The sequence below is a fragment of the Bactrocera dorsalis genome, chromosome 1, assembly GCF_023373825.1.
Source record: "Bactrocera dorsalis isolate Fly_Bdor chromosome 1, ASM2337382v1, whole genome shotgun sequence".
Lineage (NCBI taxonomy): Eukaryota > Metazoa > Arthropoda > Insecta > Diptera > Tephritidae > Bactrocera > Bactrocera dorsalis.
This window is the reverse complement of record NC_064303.1, coordinates 31,380,040-31,396,812: the sequence shown is the minus strand read 5'-3', so window position 1 is coordinate 31,396,812 and position 16,773 is coordinate 31,380,040. Positions and strand designations below refer to the sequence as shown.

Genomic DNA, 16,773 nt, shown 5'->3' with positions numbered 1-16,773 from the left:
AATCTCCATCAAAATAGGCTCTTTTAAAGCCCTTAAAGCATGCCAACGTATAATCAAATTTTCCATAAACTTGTTATAAGTCTCGGGAGGAATGAACTTCAGTACCTTTGGCACACTTTTTTTCGGTTTTGGCTCATTTTTGGAGTCTCATTTGCCAGATTGTCTGACAGTTTCGATGTCATATTCATAAACCCACGTCTTGTCAACAGTAATTATACGTGTGATAAATCTAGGATCCTCAGCTACTTTGTCAAGCATCTTTCTCAGAATCTCTACTCGACGTGTCAAAAGATCCAAGTCATTTGGTATGAGTCCAAAGTCAACACGCAACACAACATTAACCCATATGTGTTGAGTCGATTCATAAGAGATTTTTATATCCAGAACTATACTATATATCTAATACCAACACAATGATTTTCTTTAGGTTAAGTTAAGTTAATCTGATAGGCCAATAAGCCACACACAGACCAGTTTAGGTCCTTCGCGATACCAGATGTAGATCCTTTGGGATGCCAGCGCTTAACGCAAACTTTAGCAGACTCTGCGGCCTCACTATCAGTACCTCCTCCAGTGTAACATACCGTCGGGACACCAGATGACTATTTCTTTAACTTTTACCTATAGGGTATGTTAAGCACTCGCACACACATACACACCAATAATCACAAAATATTTACCATTAGATAAATTTGCGGTCTCTAGCCTCTACAGAGATTTATGAATATTTACGAAATTCACTTGAACACCACAAAACTGACCTTTAAGGGCAAAGCAAACAAATAGCCAGCGGTGCAGCAGGGCAGTGCCTTGAGCCACCATCTTTTACTATCCACCCAACAAACAGCTAAACAGTTAATTGTATTGTATTTTTCGTTGTGTATGTCAGAGTCTCACATTTAGGGGCGTCACAGCTGGCTTAGCAGACACTAGCGCTGCCGCTGTCACTTCATGGCAGGACGCCAAATGTAATAAATTACTCGGAAATTTATGTATGTCGCCATTGGCTTTGTAAAGTCAAAAGAGTAATTTAAAAATTACCAAAATATAAGAAAAAAAAATTAATAGCTACAAAAGTTTCCAAAATTTTCTGCCAATTTTTTATTTTTGTGGAGATTTGGCACTTACAGTTGGTTTTGCCAAATTATTTACGCAGATATTTATTTATTTAACTAATTTGTGGAACGCTAAATGAAGGTTTGGGTGTAATTTGGTTGTGAAGTTTACTATATGCTATTTGTTATGAGAAGCTTTTGTGGTTAAAGAATTGTAAGTTTTACAATATATACACATATGTGTACCGTTATCTCAAAATGTTAGATATTCGAATTTCAAGAGCATTTTTTGTAAGATTATGGAATTTATTTAAAGGCGAAATAATTAGCGAAAAAGATTCTTAGAATTTTAGGCATTTTTCTAGTATCTTCAATTTTGTTTGCAGATTTATTTGTTTCTAGTGAAAGCTATATTTAACTGTTCTTTCCAGAAGACTTCTCTTTGAAGGACATTTAGATTCAAACTCGAATGGCTAGTATTTTAACTCAGCAAGTTTTTTATAATATTTTGAGCTTTCTTCAAATTCGACTAAACTCCCCTGAATGATTTTTCAAGTATTTGATTTTATATTTGGAATACGAAAATTTAAAGAAATCCAAGAAATATTATTTACAGGAAGTTTATTTTATACAATTTAGAAATATTTTTAACCATCACGATTGTAAGCAAGATAAAACCGAGCAATTTTATACTTACCACTACATATAATGTCAACTTAGAAGATGAGATGAAAAGCATAGATTTTTTATCAAATTATTTATATTTTTCTCTCCAAGCTTCATAATCATTTCGAAGTTTTCTAAAAGCTTTTCCATCTTATTTCAATTTTTTTGTGGCTATATTCTTGAATTTATAAAAAATTCTTATAAAATATGAAGTTACATTACAATTTAACATCAATGTTTGTTGAAATAAATAGCAAATGTCTTAAAATATTTTCTTCGAAAAGCTTAAAAGCTTTCATTTCACAAAGTATGTCAGATTTGGCTTTAGTTAACAACTCGAGCAATAAAAAAAGACTATTCTTAAAACAAAAAAATTTTTTCAGTATACAAATAAAGCTTTCAAAGCTCTGAAAGGTCTTTTTTATTATATTTCAACCTAACAAGCAATTATAGTACGAAGAAATTTCATCGATACTTCCTTAAGCTTTTGTAAATATCATAACTTTCACTTTTTATAAGCAATAAATAAAAATTAAAAGCTCTCAAAGCTGTTTTATAATATTTATCATAATTTTTTTAAAGCGCATTTGTAGTATAGAAAGCTTTCCATATTGCATAGGCTTTATTACATCCAACATCAAAGCTTTTACCGTACAAAGTCTGTCAGATTTGTCTGTTTATAGGCTTTCACTGTACAACACGAGCAATATAAAATATTATTATTAAAACCAAAATTTATTCACAATTTTCAAGCATAAGCTCTGAAATCTATTTTTTATATTTTAACCTGATTTTTTACGATTGTTTATTGTATGAAAAGCTTTCAATAATATTTGTACAATTATAATTATATACCATAATCAACACTTTATATAGATATTTATGTATGTATTGCGTTTCTTATAACTGTGTATGATTTTTGTTATTGTTCTGGTAGTTAGCTTTAATTGTATATTTATAGTAAAGTATTGTTCAAATTTATAAAATTTATTACTTTCATTTCATATTAAGAGACTTTTTTTTACTTATTATATTTAGCACTTTTAATGAAGCTTGCAAATTTTAAGCTTCAGTTTGTCTAATAAAGCTTTGAAGATCACGTTTAAACAAGTTAAAAGCTTTTTAAATCTTTGGGTAGCTGATAGCTAGTAATTTTCAAATATCTAATAATGAACCGTCAGTATTAATGTATCTAACATAACGTCCATCAGTTTTTCGCGAAACCATTGAGCTTTTTAAGCCACCTTAATATCTCTCATATTTTCTTTGATATTTATTAGCATTTGTTGAAATGCAAACCTTACAAAATTTAATCATTCCACACCATTTTTACTTTGGACTTCCAATGGACGTTTAGCATGAGATTTTCGAAGCTTTTGTGGAAATCCAAACATTCAACAATAGTAAATTCTACTTGTTTGTTTTCTGCATATCTTAAGCTCTAACTATTTAAGGACGTAAAAACTAGATTCCTAGTAACTAAATTCGGAGAGTATTTCAAATAAGGAAAAACTAGATAAGAATGCTTTATGACTTGGTACTTACTCAAATCTCTGCACTAGGTCCCATATTTGCCACATTTTCACTAAAAACTTTGAGAGTGCATTTGGAAAATGAGTTATGAGTAAGGCCACAAAATATTGGCCGTTAATCGTACCAAAACAACGCATGACTATGATAACTCATTAATTAATTTTACTGGTAAAAATTAAAAGCTCAATTTAAGCTTCTCGAAAGCTAACGAAAAAAGCTAATTATTGCCAAACCTCACATTTTATTAGCTGCCCTTCTTTTCAATCAGGTCTTTAACAAAATGAGAGGTCTAAATTTTTCGAAAATTGTGAAAAGCTTAATCATGGGTACCCCAAATGACATTTCCGAAATATTAAATCTCTGTCTGTTAGATAAACGTGAGCTTAAAGCTCTTATAATTACAACGTATTAGAAACGTCAAACAAAACTATTGTCAAAATTTATGAGTGGACACGAAGCAGAGTATCAAAAATATATCTCAATATGCAAACACTTTTTCAACCTTTGAAAATTCAAACCCATTTTTTATAAAATAAAATACATTTTTAGATACTTACTCATTCATTCTTAGATATTAATACTCGTATATTCTTAAAAGTATACAATAATTTCAAAAAAGTAGCTTTCATAGAAAATTTAGAAAGAACATAATTTATTTAAAAAATATAGCAAACTAAGTAGTTTTTGTAAACCCAACCAACCAATTTATTTAGTACGACCCTTGCCCACACAAAACTAATGCCACCATCAATAAGCGATTTAGTAATGAAATTATCAAAAAGCTCTTACACTGCTTTCACGCATAGGCTTAAGCTTGCAAGTAAGGGCCTTCCGTAGGTACTAACACAAACGGCTTGCAAATAAAGAGCTTTCACACACAATCGCAATTGAAACTGCTTACTAATATATGCATATAGGTATTTTATTTTTATTTACAGCAGCTTTTAAGGCAAAAAGTGTTTGAAAGAGCAACATTTTATACAGTTATATTTTTTCACCGCAAAAAAATTTAGTAAATATTTACCAAACGTAGTATACCAACCTCTAAAGGCTACATTTCCCGTAGTATGTTCCCAGCTTTCGCAAGAATAAATATAAAGAAAAAGCTTTGAAAGCACAAGTAGGCAAAATAAAACATTTTTCCACAAAAAAATGCGAAATCATTAACTTTTCATATTCATACAAAACTAAACACAAACTTAAATTTAATTAAAATTGAAAAACAAAAAAATTAACACATAATACAACAAAAAGCTCCACTCCCAAATCCCTACCGATAAAAAAGCTTCCTCACTCCAACACTCATAATCCTTCAGCAAAACACAAAATCAGTGAAAGTTACGCTGAAAAGTAGACTAACCAACACTGAGGAAAACAACACACTCACTCTCATGCGCGCACGCACACCAGAGACGCACACGCAGGCAATCGCTTACCACCACACATAAGTACATAAAAACATAGTTATACATTTATACAGAACATGAATAATGAAAAGCGAAAATCTAAAGTTTGGCCGTGGCGTGGTAAATATGAAAATAAAGACAAAGAAAAAACAAAAACAAATGTAGTGAAATAATTTTTTTCTAGTGAAATTAGTTGTAGTTCCTTAAGTGTTAGCGAAAAAGCTCGTTAGAAAAGCTATGCAAGTTTTACTAGCAACTTCCTTCCTTCCAACCACTTTTTGTGCGCATTAAAAAATTAGAATTTCATGAAAAACAAATAAATCAAAATTTGAACCAAAATTTTAAATTTTCTAAAATTTAACATTAAAAGTCAAAAAAAAAAATTTAATATTTAAAAATGTAAGCATTGAAAAAAAGATTAAATTTTTAACATTTTCAATAAATAAATCTGAGAAAAAAGTTGAAAAAAATTTAAATTTAAACAAAAATTTTAGAAATTAAAAAATTTAATATTAGAAAAAAGAAAAAAAATTTAACTAATGAAAAGTTTTTGGCGTTACAAAAAAATAAAAAGTAACTAAATAAATTTAAATTTAAATTTCAAAAAAGTATTATTAGAAAAATGTTAAAAAAATTTGAATTAAGGAAAAATTTTAGGATTTCAAAAAATAAATATTTTAAGAAAATTAAAAAATAAAACACATTTTAATAACTTCAAAATATGAATATTGGCAAAAAAAATAAAATTAAATATTAGAAAAAATATTAAAAGAATTTAAAATATTTCAAACAAACTTTTAACAGAAATTTTAAGAATTTCTATAAAAATTAAAAGATAGCAAGTTCTTTAAATATCATTTTCATTTTAAATTTCAATTTTTTTTTGTAATTTTATCCAATATTCATATTTTAAAATACTGATAAACTTTTAACAAAAATATTAAGAATTAAAAAAAGAATAATAATAAATTCTTTACATTTAAATTTTTTTTAATTTCGATTTTTTTTTATTAAAAAATTAATATTAGAAAAATATATGAAATTTAAAGAAAATTTAAATTTAAAAAACTAAAAAAAAACAAAAGAATTGAACTTTTTTAAAATAAATTTTAAAAACCGCAAATTTTTCCTTAAATCAAATTTTTTGTTTACTTTTTTCTAATATAACATTTTTGATTTTTTTTTTAATTTCTAAATTTTTTTTGACAAAAAATCTTTTAAAATCCTAAATGTATTATTCATTACTACAAAGCTTTTGAGATTTAATAAGATCTTACATAATTGGCAATACTGTAATTGGCCGACCGTGTCTCTCTCACTCTCTTTCTCTAATCTAGAACACATTTTCCACTGGCAGATGCCAACTTCAGCCTACATGTATATTTGCGTTTAGCGCACACTTCAATTATCCATCAATGAGCTAGACTCCTACGCCTTCTCTCTCTCTCTCTCTTTCCCTTTAGATTGTTATATTTTGCTTGCGTTCTCCGAAGTAGTTGCCTTGAATTTTTTATAGAACATTTAAATATATTTAATATATAAATTAGCTGTAGAAAACTTTCCAAGAGTGTTGCACACGCCGTCTACATACTCTTCTCTCGCCCTTTTAGCGGTATAGCGTGCTTTACAACTACTGTTGCACTCTCACACTCTCTCAACGTTTTTCCTTCAGCGCTACGCAAATCTAATAGTCTAGCTCAGCAACTTCTCATTAGTTTTCTTTAGTAATAACTTAGATATTTACTCTCCTTCAATCACTCTTGCTTGCTAGCATACCAATTGTTACTGTTAATTAGTGAGTTTGGTTCATTTAGCAACAATAATAATAACGTAAATTAAATTTAGAACAAGTTTTATGTAATATAACTCTTCTGCTAGCTGCCTGTGTTAGTAACTGTTAGTCTCGCTCGCTCTTTCACACTCTCTCTCTCTCTCTCACAAACTATATACATAACTCTCTCTCTGTCTAACGCTATCTCTCTCCTCCAACTGATTAGTAAACAAACACAAAATTATTGAATGAATTAATTGTTTGAAACAATGAAAGTCTATCAAACCAACTTTTTCTGTTTCAAAATTTTATTTCACGTTAATTAATTCAATGATTAATTGATTGAGTAATTGTTTAAATAGTGAAACTATTGTACGTTATATTTATATATATTCACTAAATTCAATTGTATGATAAATTGTTAAAACAAAAAAATTATTGTAATAAATAAAAACAACAACAATATTGTAAATTTGTAAAAAATAATCAACTAAATTGCATTCAATTCGTTTTTCGATTTTTAATCGATAAATTTTTTTCTTTTTTTCTTCTTTTTTAAATTAATTTCAACTTGGATTTTTGCGTTTACACAAAATAAATCGTACGCAATCGAATCGAATCGTTAATCAAACGAAAACGTAACGAAATCAAAATTTGCAAAATTACAAAAAAATATTTGAAAAAATTTCCAAACTCAAAAAAAAAAATCGTTTACACAAACAACCACCAAACAAACGTCTATTGCAAAATCGCATACAAAAAATGCATCGTATCGAAACGCATCATAAACGTAAATTTTCGTACAAAAACAAAACAAATTTGCATCTGAAAACCAAATTCAATGCAATGCGCTAAATTAATATGCTAATGCCAATGCTAATATGCTCATATGCCAATCACGCAATTGCAATTCCAAACCAAAAAAAAAAAAATATTTGATACTTCAAATTTTTTTATTGAATTTCCTCAAAATAAAATTTTGCAACTTATTTTTGCAACACGAAATAAATTGCCAAAAAAAATCAATTCTAATAAAATAATAAACACAAATCAAAATCACAAAAATTAATTTGCAAATCCAAAAAAATTGCACACAACAATTAATCGATAAAAAAATCAATAAAAAAAAATAAATAAACTCTAAACCAAATCAAATGCACACAATGACAATGACAAAGATGATGTTCCAGGCAAGGTGGACGAGAAGGCGACCCAACTGCATGCGATCGCCTCGCTCAAGGTACTGCTCGATGCAACGAAACCGCAACGCGGCGGCGCCACCACATCGGCTGCCAATCATGTCAAGATCAATTTGAAGGAGACCACATTGGCCGATCGACCCAATGGCAACATTGACACAACACTGGATTCGGTAAGTGGCAATTGTTTTGTTCCAATCTCAATTTACAACAACATTATGCCTTATAAATATTTATACGCATATTATACCCTGAACAGGGTATATTAAGTTTGTCATTATTATCGAATTTATGTGTGTATTTAGTAAAGAAGAAGAGTAAATTGTTCAGTAATGTATTTGAAGCTGCTACAGTATATAGTAGGCATACTTTTAGTTAGTATTGCGTACAATTAAAATAAGTTAGCATACTTTTGGGCTGTGTTGGAAAGAAATTGCAGAAAATGCGTAAAATTCAAATATTTAAAAACAAGCAATTTTAAATTATTTGTATTAAAGAGCATACTTTTAGGCGCCTTTTGTTTCAAAAAGAATTCCTTTTTAATATTTTTTTGTACAAATTCAAGGAACAAAACGCAAAGAATATTTAAAAGTTCATATTTCGCTTTAAAATGTTGCTGCAACGATGAAAAGAAAACTATTTTAAATTAAATAATACTTTCAGAGAGATATTATTATTATATAGTATTCTTGTTATACAGATTCAAGAAATATGAAAAAATTAATAAATAGTTCTTATTTTGTTTGAAAATGCTGCTGCACCGATAGAAAGATAACTGTCCTGATAATAAGAAGCATACTTTTAGGCAACATTTGCTTCAAAAGCAATTAATTTTTAATATTTTAATACAGCCCCCAAAAAATATGCAACAAATATTATTATATAGTTCTTACTTTACTTCAAAATGTTGCAATATGAAGCATACTTTTAGGCAGCGTTTGTTTCAAAAGCAATTTTTTCTATATTTGTATACAACGCCAAAAAATTTGCAACAAATAATATTAAATATTTTTTATACCACTTGAAAAAGTCACTGCCCGGTTTTTTTAATATTTGACAGCATACTTTTGGGCAATTTTTATTACAAAAACCGTTAGCTTCTAACCCGCAACTGCACAAAATAGGCAACATATAATAATAAACAGTTTTAACACGACTTGAAAATGCCGCTGCACCAATAAAATGTAGTTTTTAAATATCCAGCATACTTTTAGGCGGAATTTCTTATAAGAAATATTTATATTTAAGCTATCGAAAACATACTTTCTAGATTTCGGACAATTTTTTGCACTATAACTTAATTTGAAACTCACCCTCCGCTGGTGATCAATTGCTGCCCCTTTCAACTTTCCTTTCACTAATCTATAGCATTCCGAATAATTTGGAAAGTTCAAATATCTCAAGGGAGAGCAATATTTGATCAGTGGAGCTAGTTCCATTCTCTGGAATAATACCTATTTTCATTTTCTTTTTCCCCTCCAAATTGATTAGTTCCCTCCCAGATATTTTTTACGCTTTTGAAAGCGTTTTCATCCTTTGGCTTACAGCTTGGCCTATTCAGCTGAACGCGGTTTCATCACTGAATTCATATCCTTCATAATACAGCAGATCGCTTCTTCGTATACATTAACTTTGCCGAGTCGACGTCCTTAAAATAGGCCATTCCCAGATTGAATCACTATCTACTAGCAGTAACACTTCTGACATCTTTGGCTTAGCAGCAATGCTTAGGGTACAGGGTTTGGTTTCAGGAGTCACTGGTATTGTTGCCTTTCTGGAGCTAGTCTGAGTTTCAATACCCTTGCTATTGCTAGCCTTACACCTAGACGAAGCTTTTCTCCTGTTTTTTGCGTTAGCACCTTTCGAGCTCTTGCAAACGCTAGCCTTTTCTAGGAACTACTAGTTCCTTTAGTGTTTTTATAGAAGATCCAAACTTAATTCTTTTGTAATATTTTTATAGTTCTGCCTTTTTTGGCCTTTCGAATCTAAGTAAGGAAACTACATATGTCTGCTCGAGCATGGCCTCCGACTGGCTTATTTATGGACCCTAGACAGTTTGATCCTCGACGCGAGGCGCATTTCGGGTTAATACTACACTTAGCGCCCTTATGTCTAACATAAAGATGTAAAATTTTCAGCTGACTTTTGCATACTGCGAGGTTTTTATTCAGAGATTTGTTGCAATATTATACCGAGTGAAAATAAGAGATTTCTGTAATGGGATTTCTTAACAAATTATTGTAATTGAGATTTTCTGTAAAGAAAATTGATTCTGCCAACAAAAGAGCAACAATAATAGCCTAGGATGGATAAAAATGGAATTAGAATTTTAAAAAATTTGAAAACTGATCTCTCGTAGATCTCGTATATATATATTTTTCCGTAGTCCCTAGGTGGAACATGGAAATTATAATACACTATGAAAAATAGAAATTCATAATCAAAATTTTCCGCAATAGCTGTTTCCAAAACAATATTTACGATATACGAAGTACTATAGTCGTCAAAATGTACTTTTTTAACAGAACAAAAAAAATGTTGTACAGAAACACCTTCGTTTCATGTATTGCGCCTAATAGTATGCTATAGTTTCAAAAATATAAGTATAGTAAAAACTTTTAAGTGGCAAATTTTTTCTCTCCGCTCCCAAAAGTATGCTATAAACATAATATCTCTTATGAATACACGATATTCCTATAAAATCGATATTTCTAAAACTATTGCGTATTTGAAATAAACAAATAAGGCTAACAATTTCATCATTTATGGCATTAAAACTAAGTATTTACATAAAGCATAAAATTTTATCTCCCATCTTCTTAGGTAATTAGACGTGCATACGTAAAGTCACACACTATCCGCTGCATCTATTAACTCTACATACAATTTATTTTCCACCGCTAGTCTACTTAAAATGCTCCATAAGCGTGTTTTGATTTCTCTATTTCACCAGTGATTTTGTTTTTTGCTGTCCGTTTTAAATGTATGTTTAGTTTCATGCGTCAAATGCATTTGTTGAAAGCAATTTGTTAGTAAAACGAAAAAAAACAAAAACTTTTTTTTCAAATTACGAATGAAAAGCATTTTTTGTACAAGTCGGTTAGTTTATCAAAAAAACGTAATAAAACAACAGTTATTAAAAAATAGTGTGAAATTCAATTTGCTGTAGTTTGATGATAAAAAAGCACATATGAATTTGGTATGTGCTCGTTTATTTTATTCTAGCAACATTTATAATAACTCTAGGTTCGTTGTTTTTATGTGTGTGTGTATTTATTTTTTCACACACATCACTACTACATTCACACACAATACACACACGCTCACAAATACGTACACATGTATGTCACTACACTTTTTGTGCGAGTTGAAGAATTTTGTATTTGAAATTTGTGTTATGCAAGCGCTGCTAGTAAAATGAAGTACGAAAAAAAATATTTGAAATGCATAACCAATACACGCACACCACACATAGACCACGGTCGCTTGGAATTTGCAAACTGGGCACCACTGTACTCACTTACACAAACATACATATGTGAAATTGCAGAACACTGCTGAAGAAGTGCGAATCACTTGTCCAATTCCTGACATAAGAATCATAGGAAGCATGAATATCAAATACTATCACACAGTCGTACAAATACATATCTATATTTTGAATAGTGAAAGTTTTCGAGAGATTTTTGATAATTACGAAAATATAATTTCATCATTCACTCGCCATAATGTTATTTCGAGAAATTTTTGCAAATTTCAGACAAGTCCTCTTATAATTAACTCACCATGCTTTCAATAAAAATTCCATTTCTTCACTAAGTCTTCGAAATATTATTTTTTTCTTACAAATCTCTTACGGAAAAAATTAGCCAAACATAGTTAGTTTCTTATGTTACCCAAAAAAAATACTAACGACGTACGTTTTAAGGAATAATATGAGTTTTTATGCCTAGACACTGAAATTGGTTCCAATATCTACTAAAATGTCGTCATAGAAATCAAAGCAATAGAATTTTCAGATAAAAGTCGTATGTACTGCCACCAAACTTGTCTAATTAACATAATTTTTGACCGTGAAATTATTGAAAATGAAACTGATTATATGGGTTCCCACAGACCCACTAGCCATTGCTTCACTCAGTACACTTTCTCAACTCAAACCTTTCACTTCGACAGAACCCAAACCGATAATAAAACCATTAGTCGCCATTATTATTTTTGACCTTAAGATACCCTACAATGGGTCTGATTGGTAGAGGACCCTTAACGACTAGCCTTTGCTGCAGTTAATATATTTTCTCATTGAACACATATCACTTTGAACAACCTCTCCAAAAAGGCGTGGGTCGCAGACTACTTGTACTACTAAGATCATTATAAAGAGAGACTAACCATAACGTACGGACTTAGCCACCAGTACTACAATAATAATAGTCTCTAACTATTAAAAAGAGGTTACTAATTACAAAAAAACTTGGAAAATAACCTCACAGAGAACATAAAAAGATTTTTAAAAATTTTCACGTGCTGAGTATGAGCGGGCTGTAAAGCTCAGTATCGCAGAAAAATGCTATAATAATTAAAATTTATGTACGAGGAACTCACTTCATTGAATTTTAGTTAAAAGCCTTTTAACATGGGATGGTATTTTCGTAAAATCTTCTATTATCGTGAAAAGCTATCACTAATTCCATAATCGTTTCTTATATAAACTGCTACTAATGCCTCACTAAGCAACACGGATTGTAACCCGACGGTCATTTCTACATACTTTAATTAGAGACATCAGCTACGCGCATAGAGTGAGCATGAACGTGGCAATCAGTAAAAATTCCCAACAATACTATGGAAGTGATTCATCCGCTATACCGTTTCCTATCTTTTTGACAATTTATGGACTCCATTTAAAAAGAACTGTGCCGAATATTTGCCGTTGGTTTGGCTAGTTGGCTATGTTTCACATACAATTTTTTGTATTACGGAGCACCAAGTGCACCTTATCTGCGTGCTCGGTCACAAAGGTATAGCTGGGAATGAACTGGCTGATGAGATCGACTGCAGCATCCACCAACATGGTAGGACCCGAATCTTTAAAAAATTTAAATTATAATTAACCTCCAAAGGGAAAAGCTTAGGATACTTGTAGCCTTCTACACTAGCCATTGTAACCGCAAGAAGAACCCATATTACATGGTCCAAGATTCTTGTGCCAATTGCCGGGTCTGCGACATGGAGCCTGAAACTCCAGAATACCTGCTAATTAACTGCACAGCAGTCTATATGTGCAGACTGAACACCTTTGGATACTGAGGTGACTTAAGAGATGACACAATAGATCTTAGGTCGCGGTGTAATCCTCATTTATTTATATAGTCTTATCTAATCTGAGATGTTAGTCTCTTAACTTCAGTTCATATGGCAGCCAGTTCCGTTTTTTTAAGTATCCGAATCTTGGGTCCGCTTCTAAACGTTTTTATCTTTTGATATATGGCCCATAACTTTCGTCAAAAATATAGAACATAGTCTTGGACATTTAATTGAGATCTAATGAATCCCAATAGCTTCGAAGTATGGTAATACATCTTTCCTTCTTCGAAAAGGTTAAAAGCCATTTAGTCTCGTTTAACAATTAGCTAACTCGAGCAAAGCAGGTATGACTTATTCCTATTTTCAATTACCCACTGCCAATTTCGAAGTACCCAACCATGAAACTATTCTCTGGATCATGAATATTTTTTTTTAATTTTACCATTAATTATGTAACCTACCTACACATAATATATCTGGCTATACTTCATAATATTTTAGTAGATATGTCTTTTGTATTCATAATATATTTTTTTATTTTAGTTTAAAATAAATTTCCTTCACATATATTCCTTTAAAGCCCGAGTCATTAGACCTCTACTCACAAAAAAATCTTCATAAATCAACACTCTCTAGGTCTAAATCTAATTCCATTGAAAAATATCTCAGATACCGTAAAAACTCCTCTTTATTCACCTGAATCTTGCGTTATATCTGCAATTTCTATAGTATTTCGTCCATTCCTCTGACACACTCTCAAACAAAAATGCATACCTCTCTCTCTCTTCCTCTGTTTCTCTGTGTCTCTCACTGTCTCTTCCTTCCGCAATTATGTCCACTTCCATGTTGATTACATAACCGTTTAATGTATTGTATGTATTTCAGGTGTTCTTGTATGTATGTATTAATGTGTGTGGGTGCTCGATAATTTAACAGCTTTTTAGTTTATTTCCAAACTACATTTTAAATTAAGCAAAAACAAAACATTCAGGTATTATACTTTTATAGTTTTAAGGCAAGTTTTGTTTAGAGGTAAATTTAGTTCATTATACTCCTTCAGTTTAAGCAATTATGTAGACAAAAAGGAAATAATAATTAAAACATTATATACATACATTGCCACAAAGCATACAAACATAAGCATTTATAATTGATTTAATACGAGTATATACGAATATATACAAATACGCCTACATTTGACATCGCCTAAAGCTTAAACACAAACATCTGCTCCGCGCATGCGCTGCTGCTTAATTCAAAATGTTGGTTATTCAAGGGAATCAGCTTCTTTTTAGCTTATAATATTATTATATCAAAAGCAATATGCTGTTTATCGCCTTAGTTGCTGAGGAAAGTTACTATAAATGACAGTACTGAAATTCGAACCTAACCGAAAGAGGCTAATATGGTATTACATTAAATTATACAAAGTGGAGCCAAGAGGATACGGGAGCATTGACCGCTCTCATCCTTCGGATAGTGCATCTAGAGAGCCTTTCCTTGCTAACTCATCAGCAACAACATCATAGCTAGGTTAGAGTAGTATCACCTCCCTGCTATCTGTGGTCACTTCTCGGAAGGAAGTTGCACTTCGAAACAGTAAATCTCTTACTACCTAATGACTTCAACCTCGGTTTGGAAAACCCTGCAGTAGTCAGGAAGTCTGAAGCTAAAATTGATAGAGAGCTTCTGACAATAAACTCCCGACAGAGAAGGAGTCGCCAGAGTTCGGTTTGACGGCTGCATGGTACTACAAGTTATCCGGCAGTCGATACCTCTTTTGCTCTCTCTTCTCTATTCGGCTTCCATGAAAACAGTATGAGCCCTAGATATTTCACTGTTTCCGCCGGTTGCAGACATACATATGTATGTCTCCCATTTGCGGCAGCGGTGCCACCGGGACCTTGTAAATTTTTATAAATAGAACCATCTCGGTTTTATTTTGATTTATGGCTTGACTGACTACCTAATTTGTGACGCACAGAGATACTGGGCAATCACCCGGCAGACACGATGCTTAAGTTTTTAAGCAAGTCATTAGATCTGAATTAATAGAAGAGGAGAGAGAACTCCACTTTGAGGACTTCCCCTACTTACATTCCGTCGAACACGTGTGTTGTCAGATTCCGTTTCAATATCTCTGCGTCACAAAAGACTGAAAATTAGGTGTTTGAGGTTTAATTCAACCCCAAGACCGTCTAGAGCAATTATGACAGCTTCTGCCAGGACGTTAGTGCAATTCCCTAAATATTAGGGAAGGTCCCAACAGCGAACTACTTAACCCTAATGGCCTTCTCATGCCACGACGCTTGCATACTATGCCTGTATAACGGCCCTGCCTTTAAAATAAATTTGGGTGCCTAATCATAGTGAAATTGTTAATAAATTTAAAGCCAGTTCGGTCGCAAGAGGGAGACTCTTTCCCCACTCTCATCAGATAGGGAACAAGTTGGATCTCCGTTGTCGGTTTTCGTTCTTCTAATGAACCTATGGACTTTGTGTGCCACAATCGTAAGGTCATTGTTCAAGAACACTTCATGCGGTAAGGTTTAAAATCTCAAGCAAGCATTTTATGATCAATTGCCACTTAATTTTAGCTACCTCAACGGACCGGCAGTCTAAGTTGGCCAAGTGAGAACCCTGTAAGAATCGATCTCTTAACCTAATCTAATTATACTGAAAACCAATCTAACCAATCCAACCTAATTTTTCAAAGTGAATTCTTTTCAAAAGATCTATAATACAAAACTAAAAGAAATAAGTTGATATATAAAACGAGCCTTTACTTCGCCTCGAGAGGATCCAACTTAACTTATTATGACGGATTCTTTCTAGAAGCTCTCTGCTTCCGCTTAAGCATATCACATTCTGCTTAAACTTAGAGTGTTATACGTCTTTAAGGGAGATTTTTAAACGATTTTCTTTACCGATAACTATTAATAATCCTTAAAGTTTTACTTACTGGTTGATAGTTACTTAGTTCTCACTCCTTGTGGACTAAATTATTAACTTTTAATGCCTTTCACCAAAATGTAAACTCAATAAACCGAACTGTTTAGCGTTCAAAACATATGCCACGTTGCCACATTTCACACTTGTACGTGTAACATTTAATATTTTAGTCCACTTGATTGAGGAGTGGTTACATCAACATATAATACAATATGTATAAGTATATATGTGTGTATAAAAATGTATATAGTCCCTTATAACTATGTCTATATAAAGATCTCGTGGTAGTTAATGAAAACCAACTCAAGTGAGAACGCTCACAACTTAGCTGCCACAATTTCGTTAATTACGCCATCAGCATAAAATTAGCACGCGGCAAATGTGAGGCGTGATCTCTGGCCCCCTACCTACTCCTTACTCTAAATATAGTTGCCACTGCTCTTGCTTATCAACAGCAAATGTGTTATTTTATCGTGGTGGCACACTTGTGGCAAGTTTGCAGTTGCAACATATGCGCTGATTGCAACAAATTTCGTGTATGTGTATATGTGCACCGTGGCACACGAGTGTACTTTAATCTCTTTGCACATTAAGTCAGCAGGACGATTATAACGTTAATTAGCTTGGATGTGTGCAGTCAGATCGGAGCGAAGGCGCGGAGGAGAACCTAAAACAGAATGCACATAAAAAAAACACATGCACACAACGCGACTTAAAGTCATAAAAACAATTTTAATTTCATGCACAAGTACATAGTTATACGAGGAATATGACATTAGGAGGCTAAACACAACTGCACCAACACCGGACATATGCTAAGGACTAAATATTTGTGAGATTTTAAAAAATAAAAAATATTTTTTTTTTAATTTTCAAAATTTATT

General features: G+C 31.8%; 1 protein-coding gene across 12 annotated transcripts in view; it reads left to right on the top strand.

Moving 5' to 3' along the window:
• Positions 1 to 16,773, top strand: part of LOC105223378 (sodium/potassium/calcium exchanger Nckx30C) — a 321,392-nt gene that overhangs the window by 249,073 nt on the left and 55,546 nt on the right. For 9 of the 12 annotated variants that reach the window (XM_011201095.4, XM_049452184.1, XM_049452180.1 and 6 more), the window contains exon 6: positions 7,610 to 7,803. In XM_011201095.4, coding sequence (XP_011199397.4) covers positions 7,610 to 7,803 — 194 coding nt within the window. The remainder of the gene's footprint in view (positions 1 to 7,609; positions 7,804 to 16,773) is intronic. The other 3 variants (XM_049452174.1, XM_049452164.1, XM_049452158.1) reach the window with 1 other exon arrangement.